This window comes from Perissodus microlepis, chromosome 6, assembly GCF_051167445.1.
Source record: "Perissodus microlepis isolate ML-2025 ecotype Zambia chromosome 6, ASM5116744v1, whole genome shotgun sequence".
Lineage (NCBI taxonomy): Eukaryota > Metazoa > Chordata > Actinopteri > Cichliformes > Cichlidae > Perissodus > Perissodus microlepis.
The window spans coordinates 3,716,497-3,729,755 of record NC_140466.1 but is presented as its reverse complement, the minus strand read 5'-3'; the positions used below and the strand labels follow the sequence as shown (position 1 = coordinate 3,729,755).

At 41.9% G+C, this 13,259-nt stretch overlaps 1 protein-coding gene across 2 annotated transcripts; it reads right to left on the bottom strand.

Moving 5' to 3' along the window:
* Positions 1-236: 236 nt before the first annotated feature.
* scrn2 (secernin 2) lies at positions 237-11,796 on the bottom strand. 2 transcript variants are annotated; one of them, XM_084930244.1, is made up of 9 exons: positions 11,508-11,796; positions 10,226-10,388; positions 8,889-9,070; positions 8,291-8,490; positions 6,017-6,232; positions 5,759-5,924; positions 4,488-4,668; positions 2,189-2,345; positions 237-627 (listed from the first exon to the last, which is right to left on the bottom strand). In XM_084930244.1, exons 2-8 carry the CDS (start codon positions 10,385-10,387, stop codon positions 2,193-2,195), a joined length of 1,260 nt encoding a protein of 419 aa, XP_084786370.1. In that variant the 5' UTR covers position 10,388; positions 11,508-11,796; the 3' UTR covers positions 237-627; positions 2,189-2,192. The 2 variants fall into 2 exon arrangements, with proteins under 2 accessions (XP_084786370.1, XP_084786369.1); XM_084930243.1 differs by lacking the exon at positions 11,508-11,796 and adding an exon at positions 11,074-11,488.
* Between the last annotated feature and the right edge of the window lie 1,463 nt (positions 11,797-13,259).

Genomic DNA, 13,259 nt, shown 5'->3' with positions numbered 1-13,259 from the left:
GAAGTACATTATAGATAGATCACCATACTATAATTGCAGATTTGTTTGGGGGGGGGGTTACACAAATTTACATTTATATATATATATAATCTTTGTTTTCACTTCACTATGAGTTAATGCAGCTTTGCTGACACAGTTTTTATTGTGCAAACAAACCCTCCTTCAGCTCAGCCCCTGCTGACCGTCCAGGCAGACCCACCATCAGTGCAAATGTGAACAAAAAGCTCACAACACACTCAGGACTTTATTAACTTTATTATATCCTTCCCTACAGGGAGCCATCAAACAAATGACAACCCGTTCATTTGCAACATAAAACAAAAAGTTAAACGAATGCCGTACTCACAGTATTTGTGCAACGTCACACAGCTCTACATAGGCGCCTGTGTAGTCTACATCATATTTCTCACTAATGAGGTGCAGTCATTGCTCCCTGGGCGACACGGATGATAAATATGCTCCAATCACATGTGCTGTTAAGACATTCTGTGTTAAGGATGGAATGGGGACAGAGATGTGCGGTGCGGAAGTGAGGCGGAAGCCAACACGAGAAACGCTGGAGTCTGCAACAGTCCCAGGGCCTTCTCCTGCCACTCTGTGAGCACAAAGAGTATCCACCTGAGGGCGCTGTAACAGAGAACCATGAAACACAGCACATGTTAGGAGCTTAATTAGCTTTGCTGTGAGCAAAGCAGCAAATCCCACTTTAACAGGAGGATATTTCAATAAGTAGGAATCACAACCTCTGAGTTCTCTGACCTTTTATATCTCCTCCTAAATGAAAGGCTTTGTGTTCGTGTTTGACCTTCACGACGCTGTCAAAGAATTTGTCTTTCATCAAAAAAGGGATTTAAAAATGATCATCTCAATACCTTAAATTACATTTTAACCACTGCAGACTATATGATTACGGTAAGATGTGTCCACTTTACCATTAAAACTATTGCAAAATTCTTAACTTGAATATGTAGTACTGTGCAAAAGTCCTGAGCCACTCTTCATGTGTTTATATTTTACTTTCAAGGAGCCAGAATTTCTTGTAAATAGTCTTCAGTGATAATTATTTCTAATCTGAAGGTCATTCCAAGTTTTTCTTTGGACATAATAATAATAATAATAATAATAATAACAACTTTATTTTTAAAGCGCTTTCAGCCAAAGTGCTGTACAGCTATTTGAAAATAAAGAGATACATAAATAAAAGTGATGCATAGCAATACAAGTTAAAAACGCAATAACGAGTTAAAAACATAACAAAAGTTTAAAACGATAAAAATGTAAAAAAAAAAAAAAAAAAACAACTAAAAGGCATAGAATTAAGACATGTAGGACAGGGTGAACAAGCGGGTCTTTAAAAACCTCCACAGCATGCCTGCCTGATATCTTGAGGGAGGTTGTTCCACAAAAATTGGGCATGAAGAGAAAAAGCACGCTCTCCAACAGTCTTTGCTCTGGAACTTTTAAAAGGCCAGAGTCCTGAGATCGGAGAGCATGGGATCGAACATAAAGGTGCAAAAGATCAGAGAGGTATGAAGGTGCCAAACCATTTAAAGTCTTGTAGGTGAGCAGCAGGACCTTAAAATCTGCTTGAACCTGACAAGGCAGCCAATGAAAGGATTTCAGTACAGGGCTAATGTGCTCAAATTTTCCAGTTTTAGTTAAAATGCGAACAGCTGCATTTTGCACCATCTGTAAACCTCTAAAACTTTTCTTTGGTAGCCCAGAAAGGAGAGCATTACAACGATCGATATGTGAAGACAAAAATGCTCAATCAAATCAAAAAAAAAATAAAAAAAAGATGTGTGGAATTTTATCTTTAATTCAACATGTTTAACAAAACTATTGCCATTTTTAGCCCGCCATTTTCAGGGGTACAAAAGTAACTGGCAACTGAATGACAGGCAAATTTGATGGTAAGTGAAGCCTGTTCTCTTCTTATTCCATGATAAATTCCCAAAGGTTGTTTTACATTATCCGAGTACTTATGGACCTAACTGTCTGCAGACATGAAAGAAATCACCTTTTGTAGCAGGTCTTGCATGTTTAAAAAACATCCTGCATATACATGTTGAATTTGGTTTAAAAAGAATATATTAAGACAGTATGCATTCATAAGAGACAATAATCCCAGCCTAAAGCTCATTCATGCACATCATACAACACTAAATACATCCCTGCAGCCTCCCACCTCCTCACTGGTAGAACTTAATCTCAGTGTCCACGCAATCAAAAAATAAGTCCCCCAGTTCCTCTCCGGGTATCTCTCCGCTGAGCATGGCTGCGATCTCGCTCAGACACTGAGACTCCAGGTCCCTTAAAATGTTGTAGACAGCTAGACCTTCATCCTGAGACAGAACAGAGAGAAAACCCACAGAGATGCCATGAGAATAACAGTAACACCCAGGTTAGATCATACAAAGCTGTTAAACCTGATTTGATGTGACACCCTACTTTCTCCTCCTAAATTGATGCGTCTTTCATCATCATAAGCTTCAGTCAGATTTTAAAAAGGAGTCAGATCCTGCTGAAAACAGTCCTGAATCCAGTACAACCCCACGTCTATTGGGGGGAGATGCAGTCTGAATAACCGCAACTACAGACCTGCTTTTCTTTACCCAAATCCCACTGTGGTGTACAAAATGCACTTTGTACTCACTCTCGTGGCGTATTTATATTTTAAAATAACAAAATAATAAATCAGCGCTCTGTACAAATGTGAAATGATAAAATATTTACACCAACATCCAATCAACCGTCAAACAATGATTGAAAGAGTGACAGAAAAGTTATATTCAATGAATTGTAAGAGAACTGAGTCTCTGAGTCAGTGGAGGAAGGTGCACTGCTGATGAATACTGTGTGAAGTCCAGTGAGAGGTCAGCGAGTAAACTCCAAGGAGAGTTTGTTTGGTTAAAAGGAGCCTTACAACTCATTTCCTGCTCCGTTTCATTGTTGGACTCTACTAGAGTAGAGTATACTGGGCCGTATACTGGAACAGGCTTTAGACAAGCTAAACAAAGATATTTTAGCTCCACCCCCATTAAGGTGACCTCCCTTTAAACCAAACTTTCCTGATTGGCTTTACCTTCCAAACAAAAGTTTGAATATACTTTAGTTAACTAACAGGAAAGGAAAAACTAACACAAGTATGAAAAAACATGTTTCCTGAGACGTCGACACGACTGTTTAGTTTTCATAAAAACTGCACTTGAGAAAATGTAGAAAGCACCAAACTATGGTAGCAACAGAGTTTGCAGAATAACAGAAGTTAGGAAAATTTTAGCAAGATACCAATAAAAACTAAACTAAAATGCACAGCCAGAGCTGATGACCATATAAGTGCTCAACCTTTTTTGCACCATGGACCAGTTTATGTCCGGCCTTTATGGTGCCGCGGATAAATACAACAAAATAAAACCAAAAAAAGAAAAGAAAACATATTCATTCACACAGGAAAAGACCCAGAGAAACTGAGTTAATAATAAAAACTATTTAAAAAAAAAAGATAAAAACCCTGAAAACCATAAATTTCACACCCGAGCCTCAACTTTTGCGGCTAAGTACCAAACAGCTCACAGACTGGTACCGGTCTGTGGCCCGGGGGTTGGGGACCGCTGATATAAGGGATATCCACTCTCTATGACATCATACAGAGTCAAGAGTTAAAAAAAAAGAGAGAGAGAGAGAGAATAGGATTACTTGTGCACATGCTGAGATAATAATTTGAAACTTTGGCCATTTTTAATATTAAATATAACAGAATATACGCAAATACTAAATAGATCCACGCTGAATAATTTCCATTTAATTCTTCATCTTCTGGATCTTTGTCCTAACGTTTCCGCATTGGAACAGACCAATTTTAAAGGCGGGCTTTGTCACTTTTTAAAGAGAAAAAACTGTTTCCTCAAACTACAAAAGAAAAGTTGAAGTCATGAGTAAAAAAAGGAAGCAACACTTATTTGGTGTAATGAGCAGCTTTCGATAGCTAACATTAGCAAAGCTACAAATACATTTTGTATGCTCATTTTGTCCCGAGCCAAAATTCCAGCCCAAACAGGGCGCTGACCTTCCTCTGACTTCAGGTTCAGCTTGTAATCACGCACATAATGCCAGACAGGAAATCAGCTAAAATGTCTAAATGGAAAAACTGTTTGTAAGTTCTCTGGTGTCACAGTTTGAAACCCTGCTCTTTGGCTTTGAATGTGCACTTGTAGTGTGTTTATGTTTAGTCTGCACTGATGCCATGTGTCTTGTCTGCACCATCTGTGAGGTGCTGTTGTGTTTGGCTCTGCACTGGGAGTGTCTTCTCTGGGTTGTGCGACTCGCCTGTAATTTATCAGCAGCAACTCATCCGGATCGACTCTTTAACGAAAATAAATAAAAAGTGATCCTGCTGTGAATGTTTACTCAATGAACCGGAACTTCATGCACTGCCATTATCTGTGCAGGACTATCATTGACCTAGGTCATCCATCAGTGCCCACCGGGTTGGTCTCCATGGTGTTGAGCGCCACCTGATGGGCCTTGTAGAGGTCATGTCTGCGGTCCACCTGGCTCTGAAAGCGAGGCTGCTTCCTCGCAGGGTCGTCCGGGCCAAACTGTGGGGAGACCACCCTCGGCACTGGGGTGGGACAGTCCGAGAAGATAAAAGGCTTGAATACAGACCTAGCGGGGTGATAGGATTAGAAAGGGAGAGAAAGAGGAAAGAGAAAGAGGAGACTCAGAAATTCCCATCAACCCAAAGAAGATACAGAGGGTAGAAAATTAAAGATTAGAAGGGAAAGAAAACATTTTCACACTTTCATATCAGAGGAGCTCATAAAGTTCTGTCGCTTGAGATTTAAATTTGTTTGGTCTTCCTTTCAAGATCATCCTCTAAACTGTTTCCAGCTCTTCTGCTATTTTATTGCCCCTACAAGTCCCACTCACACCACTTGCCTATCTGTCATACACGTGAGGGGCAACGTCAGGCTCTGAGAAATGAAAAGTGAACATGCAAATGGCAAAAACTGCAGTCCTCTAATAGCCACTTAATTCTGTCCCCAATCTCAACAGACTCCCATGTAAAAATGTCCAAATATACAGCATCTAAAAAGTGCACTTTAATGAACTTAATATTATTAGTGGCCTACTTTAAGACCAGGAGAAAACATAAACCCAGCCTCTGAGGGTTGTAAGTCTGGGTAAGCGTGAAGGTTGCGTGAGGAAGGGCATCTTGTATAAAACCTGCACCAAATCAAACATGAAGATTCATCCACTGTGGCAACTCTCAGGGACCGTCTTCATTTAATTAATATTATTACGGCGTGCTTTGTGGAGCAGACCATCCAAAAGTTGAGCGAAATGCTTGCGAGACCTCGGCATAAAATCTACGTAAAAACTCCTCAGTTTAAGTAAACTTGATGTTTGCTCTCTGGAAGTTTGAGATCACAGATGGTCAGAATTAGACTTCCACACAGGCTTCTGGAATTAATCCAGAGGTGCACAAAGTGACCACCTTGAGGGACGTTTGGGGAATTTAGATGTCTTTTTTAATGGTCAGCACATATTCATATTTTATGCTTTTTAAACATTAACTGGTTGTTACATTTAATTTTCTAAAACGTACTTAATACTAAAGTTGTAGAAACAATTATGAGGAATTCCAGACCTTTAGTCTCACAATATTATAATCGTTCCATGAACATATAGTGGATAAAACGGGTTATTCAAGTAGCATTAAGTGGAGGAATTCTTAGTTTAGTGAGTGGCAAACCTGGATGGGTCTGGGGTGGCAGTGAAGAAGTGGATGCAGGGCAGAGCGGTGTCTCTGGGCAGGATGGAAACCATGCTGCCTGTGGTGCAGAAACCTCCAGAGTTCATGCAGATGCCGCTGGGTTTGTCCCTCAGAATGGACATCATCACCTCTGCCGTCACTGATCCTGAAAGCAGGACAGACAGAGAGCTGAGTGTCTCTGTAGAGAAGTTATCGTCATGTTCGGCAGCTCTACGCTCCGCCGAGCTCTGTACCTACCATCGTGTTGCTGGAGCAGCTCCGTGCCTCCCCTGTAGCGCTGCTTGGCCAGCTCCATCCTTGCCGGCGGGTTCTCGGGACTAAACACATGCGAGAAGTTAAATTCTCCCTCACCGTCCCACCAGCCCTGAGCCTTGGCCACGCTCCGCAGGTCCGGGTGCTCTGTGGAGATCTCGCTGCCAATGGTGAGCTGGTTGGAGATGTTCTTAACACCCTCTGGAAGAAGCAGGTAGATGTCAGTATTTGAGATACCAGATCAACTGAAATCCTATTTAGCCAGAAAAGCTCTGTTTGTGTGTATGTTTCACACAAAGCAGATAGATTGCAGCTGATAAAAATCACTCCATGAGGATTCCCATACATGCATTCTCAGCTGCTAGAACCTGATTTCAGCCAGGAGGCCAGTCTTATCACAAGAACGGACCTAGTTTACATTTTTTATTTGAGTTTGTTAAACACACAGACCGCTGCAAACACACAGTCACAAACAGTTTTTTTTTACTCTTGGCTCTGTGTGATGTGATACAGAGCTGAGGGGCAGCCAATCAGAAGAAAGCTAGATTAACAAAGTGGATCTAAAACTCACATTTAATGTGCTACACATCTATCAGCTAAACACTTTCTTTCTATTCATTAAAGATAGACACTGAAACCAGAGAAAAAACATCAGAGACAAAAAAAACCCCACAAAGACAGACTTATTAAAAGTTCATGATTTTGTCTTTCTAAAAGCAGTTTGCCCAAAAAAACTAAAGCTGACGTCCCGTTTTTCACACCGATTTCTGCTCAGTCTGCTTTCTGGTGCATTGAGGGGATATCAAAAATCAGGATTTACTTTTCTGCCCACCGGTTATGGTTTACAAATGCAGATAAATTCATGTGAACTAATAAATAGCCAATCGAGAGCAATTAGGCAGTGGCATTCCTAAAGGTTTTAGCTTTGAGTCAATACACCTTCTTCTTCCTGACTCAAACTGGATGACGCTTCATGTTTGTGAGCACAGTGAAGTAGAGTAGTAGACCAACGCTGGTCTCATTGTCCTGGAGCTGACTGACAATAACAATCCCATCTCCGTACTTTAACATGGTCCTGTTATCATCATACTCTGTAACACATCTGTGCAGAGGATAAATAACAGAGCACACACATCCCTGTGGAAACCAGCAGAGGAGCAAACCTGAGAACTCCATTTAAACTAAATTTCTGTGCCCACAAGTTTTAAAAGCAAACTGTTAAAATATAAGGTTAAAAAGTTAAAAGCAGAGGAAAAAACAGGAAGTCTAGCATGAGACCCTTTTCCCTCCGTGTGTTTAAGTGTTTAAGCTCTGGTCCTCTGTGTGGTCTGTAAGCAATCTACAGACCACACAGAGTTTAACCTCTCCTGTAGACACTTCTGCCATGTTAGCAGCACGGCAAGGACAGACTGATAATCAGTCAAGACAGACGTACGCATAGATATTCATCATCCTCAGAGGATGAAACCGTTGTTCAGTATCTCTGTTCGAGAGCAGGTTTCAGGATTGTTCCCCTCCCCCCTCTAAAATAAAGTCCTTTAAGCAAGCATGCAATAAGACACTTTATAAAAATATCACTAAGGAGATGTTCGTGCATGCACACCATGAACTTTTAAAGACATCCTCGTCCTTGTTACGACTGTTACGAAGTAATCGCACCTGCTTTCAAACACAAAATCTTTGCTTCAATTATAACAACCGGAAAAAAAAAGCTGGATGTGGTTATAAATGAAGCACATTCAGTAATTTTGAGCTCTATGGATGATCACCCCTTCATATCAACACTGAGTGGGGTGAAATTTTTTTTGAACTCATCTACTTGGATACCTATATTGGGGATGTGGTTGGATTGATGAACAGGTGCCCTGATAGAGACCTGAATGGATTATCTGACCAACAGTATGGCAACAACTGTGTGGTACAGACCACCAAGACATTTGTACTTCAGTTCTGGTGAACAGCATTCTTGTTCTTATTAGTATGTTACTGCACTAATTACCCGATAGGTGTCTCCTTACATTGGACCCATACAGTCTGTGAATGTAGCTTACTAATCACACTGACTAGCATTAGCTGATAAATTAGCGGGATGATCCCTTTGATCCATATAAGGTAACTTTTGGCTACCACACTATACTGCAGTGAGTGCACAGAAACAAACTCTTTTAGCACCTCCCCCTTTAAGCCAGAGCAACGTGAGGCCTGAACTTTTGGCTCACAGTTGTTACTTCTTTAGTCTTTTCAACCCTTGGTCCTTACCTGAGACTTTCTGTGCCACCCAAAGCCTCCCGGCTGTCTCCAGCACCCAAGCCTCACTGCGGTCCACAAGGAGGAAGGTGTTGTGGTAGCTGAAGGGTTCGGGAGCCTCCCTGCACTGCCCGCCCTGGCCATGCTGCTCCAGGAGGCTGGTGATCACCGTCAGTGCTGCCCGGGCACTGTCACCACGCTCCAGCCCCAGTCTGATGATCAGAACCCATGCTAGGTTATGTGTGTGCCAGGTTTCGTCTATTTATTTATCTAGTGTTTGATCAGTTTCACACACCATGAATTCACTTTAACTGCTCTGAAGTGTGCATTGGAGAAAAGCTGCTCAGTTAAAGAGTCTCTCTTTGCTGTTTGAGTATTTTTACACAGAGTAACTTCAACAGTCATCTCTACACCTGCCATAACATGCTAGTGACAATCTACACACCCTTCTGATCAAAGCCTCAGAGGATTAACTTAGTACTTCTACTGAATACATGCAATCCAACTTTAATAAGGTGCAGTCAGCAGCTGGATTATTTTCCATTTATTGATATCCTGTTCTTAATCCATACAAGTTTCTGAGGAATATCAAAAGTTTTCAGCAGCTCACCGGACAAGGTCCATGCCCAGCAGAGCCTCTCCCGGTGCGACGGGCTCTCGGGTCCAAACTGCCTCATTCCCAATACAGACCCCTTTGTCACTGGCGCCCATTTCAGCTCCCCACATCCATGCAGGTTTGCTGAGGACCACAGCGTTGGTCTGCTCCACCTGAGGGATCTGGATGTACGTGCACTGCAGATTGCAAAGAAGAAAAAAAAAGGATTGTGGCTTCAGGTATGAACAGTGGAGCATGAACAACATTTTCTTACAAATGTGCACATATTGGTGTATAACAGTGGAAGAAAAGGAAAAAGATATCTTAGTACCAAAATCCGAAACAGATGTTTCGGGTCATTCAGATCAACGATGACAAAAAGCAGTACAAGCACACGATCCAGTATTAGATATGGTTCACTTACATCATCACTCATTTAGTCAGGCTCTTGAATATCCAGCAATTGTCAGGATATAATGAAAAGGTAAAAGATTCGTATTCTACCTGCATGTTAAATTATCCTAAGGCTAATTTAACATTAGGGTCACCAGGATTGCAATACACTCTCAGAAACCTGGACTTTTTTTAATGTTTTACTTTCCAGTAATGCATTCAACAACTTATCATAAGGACATCATTAGACCCCACAACACCATCAGATCACTGTGATGCATACTTTGCTTCATGAGCTGAAAACAGCTATAAACAATGTATTCAGAGCACAGACACTATACAAGACGGATAAAGCCAGTGCGCCATTACCCACTGGTATCTGAAGACCAGTTTTGAAACCCAGTGATGAGCGTTTTTTCGCTGTGGTTTCAAAGGGGATGTGAAAACCGAGGGACGATAATGCCTGTGAAACCAAACACTAATCGGCTGTTATCGATCACAAGTTGTTGACCAACGAATAAACCCAAGATATCCCCTTAAATTAACAAAATATACAACATCTACTTAACTAAAATCTATTTGTTTTACTCTGTATGACCTGAAATTAGTGGCTGAGCTCAGAAACCCATCAGGAAAGTTGTTACTGACTTCTGTAGGACTGTAAACGTTTTTGCAACCACAAGTATCGACCCTTGTTCCTATTAAAAACAAACTGCATTAATGTGAAGCTTGGCTGCGCTGACCTAGCTGAGCTAACAGGAAAAAGTATTTCATCACAGTTGCTTCTCTTTAATTATTAAGAGGAAAGGTTTCCACATGAAGTCTGTGTGTAAATATTCAACATCCCTGCTTCAGACTTCAGCCTTGAAAAAGGTTGTTTTGAACCCAACAGATATGTAAATGTCAGACGGTGCATTTAAAACACAGCAGCAGCTGCGGCTTTTCCTGCGCTGCTTTACCTCCAGCATGGAGCCTGGAGGGTGAGAGGCTGCAGGGTAGTGGACCACCTCTTGCACCTCATCTCGAGGACGGTCTGAGTTCTTTCCAAAAATCACATGGTCATCACGAGAGCCAGGGGGCAAGGAAACAAAACAGTCACATGACATGGGGGGCTCTGCCATCCTGCAACAAAGACACAGAAACAAAAAAAAAAAAGGAAGTGTGGCTGGCTGTGGGGAACAGGGGCGTGATTGACCCCCACCCCCGGTCCTGACCCAAACACGCACTTAAGAGTAGTGGTACCCAGAAACCCGACTTGGTACTGTTAATCTTACAATGCCAAGTGACATGACAGAATCAGCAATAAAGCTGCTCAAGCAGTGATTAAAATCACCTCCAACTTTAACGTTAAAGTGATTCACACATTAATGAATCATTCATTATAACCCAGTGATTAACCTTTTTGGTATTTTAAGCATATTTCTGTACTGTTTCACCACTTTTCTGAACAGTTATTGAACACAAAATCGTGTATAAAGTCTCGTGCAGCCACTTTTCACCAAATACCATCTGATTAAGAGCACGAGGATCCACCATATTTTCAATACTCTCTACTTTTATCTGATCCAAGTATTGTGATTTCCTGTCGTTCCTTCGTGACACCCCTAAAAAACCCGTAAACGCCCCTGGTGGGGAGTGAAATAAAGAAGCACCACGAGCAGCACTGATTTCACGGCCTCATGTAAACAAGCTGATTTGAAACTAATCATAAGAGTCTGACGGTGTGTTGGACCTGCAGCACTACACCCTGCTGTAACCATAATGTGCATGTGTGGATCAGAGAGGAACAGCTCTCTCCATTCCCCACCCAGCTTTCTGCAGAAAGTCAGATCCAGCCGGTGCACTGCCCATCCCTTTCACACAGGGATTAGGAGGCAGTCTTGTGCAGAGCACTTTATTGACTGTAATCTTCACAAATCCGGCCGCCACGTTGCTCTATTGTCGCTCCTTTTCTCTCGTTTGCGACCACGAATCGCTCACATTCCGGAAACAATGTCGCCCAAAGTGCCCCGGCTAATCGCAGCTGTAGCCTGTGACGGAGCTCGCTTTGCGATCAGTGTTTATTTCAGAGATAAGGCCCACACTATCAACTCCCCGTCCCTCTCTCCGGAGTAGCGACGCGCCTGTCGCTTCGTGTCTGTCGCCTTTAATCTGGGGGGTGAGAATGGGGCTCAATTTCGGGGATAATAGTGCGTAAAGTAGAGCTAGGCAGCGGCGGGTGGTGCTGGAGAAAATGTTTACCTTTGTTTTTCAATGGTGAGCGCGCACGGCCGGCTGGGAGAAGGCAGGTTGTAGATACAGAGCAGTCACGTGACGAAGAAATCCAAAGGTCTGTACTTAAAGGTCTCGTCTCGTCTGGCCACAAGCACAGCTCACCGTCTCACAGAGTCCAGTCCACACCTGTGCAAAGCTGCACAGCAGGCCTGAGCGATGAGGTAGCTCTTCATCATGAGTCTGCCTCCCCTTCGCCTGTTTATCTGCAAACCCGCAGTCAACACGATCATAATTACATCCACCTTCGAGGAAATCCCTGCAAACACTGCAAGTTTTTACAATCCGCTGTTTCCACCGTGGAAACAACAAATCAAGTCTGTTTGTTTGTTTTTTTATTTATTCGCTCAGATACAAACAAAGACTGTAAACAAGTATAATTAAATGCAAAATGCTTCTGAGCTACACTTATGACCTCATGTCTGTGTGACTTAAAGGATGAGCCGGACAAACCTCTTAGCTTGCACTCACTAAAGTAAACAAGTTAACGTTTTCATAAGAATCACAGCCGCAGTTAAAGGACCTGTTTCACAGGTCAGTAAAAACTGTTTGCTTTACACAAACTTTCACAAGCCTGAAAAAAAACAAAACAAAACAAAAAACATATAAGCCCTATGATGACATCAGGGGCATCGTGGGAAATGTAGGATCTACTGTTTTAAACCCAGGATATCGCAGCCTGTGGTGTTTTGATTTTGAGGGCTGTTTTACGAAATATGTCATATATACAGCATATCCAAGCACACATCAAGTGCTAACTACAGACTACATAAAAGTGGTAATTACAGACTGACCAGCAGGGGGCGACTGCTCTGGTTGCACAACAACTTCTGGTTAATAAATGGGGAAAACAGCCCCCAGCTCCCTCTCTGTGTGACCTCAGTGAGATCTCAGTTCCTAGTTTTAAAGTCTCACTGATGGAAACTTTATAAACCATGGATTTGCTGGTCACAGGTTGTCAGCCAATCAGTGTGGCGACTTTGTTTTCCCAGTCAAACTCACCCCTTGCTTTTCAAAACTCCAAGATGGTGATGGCTGAAAACATTCGGCTAACCAATGGGTGATGTTACGTTACGTCCATCTGTTCTGGGAATCCATCCTACTCACAAATCATTTCTGCACATACGCTGCACATATGCACAACACAAAACCCAAATGAACTTCATTTTTTAACCCATTGTGAATATTTCTTATGGTTATGGTTATGGTTTGGATTAGTCAGAAGTCACGGTCAAATTATAATACGGGTAGGACGATTTACCAAAGTAGGACGGTTTCTTAGAACACCATCTTTTATATACAGTTTGTAACCCCAACCTATGAGACCGAAATGAATTAAGACTAAAAATTTGGGTTTCTCTAATGAGCACTTGAGGCTGAATCCCAACCAGATTGTATCAGACAAATATTTGAAGTATCACAGAGCACTACCTTTACCTCCACTAACTGGAGTCACTGAACTGGACCTGACTGTCAGACTTTTAATGGAAATATCCGACAAATAATTTGACTTGCTGTGCATCCAAGAACTTCATGCTTCAGTTTTTGGTGGCTGATTTCTAGTATTTATTAGCCTGTTAGCACTTAGCACTAATTAGCATCTGTTTGTGCCATTGTGATGCACTTGTAAACGTCATATATGCAGCTTCCTAACAAAGCTTATTACTGTTAGCTGATGATTTTTACATTCCAGCCTATTGTTTAAATACAGCCACTTCCACT

Bases quoted from the DNA above. Each gene is read 5' to 3' on its own strand.
- scrn2 (XM_084930243.1), bottom strand. From the start codon at position 11,117: ATGGGCAGTGCACCGGCTGGATCTGACTTTCTGCAGAAAGCTGG. The intron at 6,233-8,290 runs GTAAGGACCAAG...TGCTTCTTCCAG, and splicing joins GGTGGCACAGAAAGTCTCAG to AGGGTGTTAAGAACATCTCC. The intron at 5,925-6,016 runs GTAGGTACAGAG...TCCTGCTTTCAG, and splicing joins GCTGCTCCAGCAACACGATG to GATCAGTGACGGCAGAGGTG.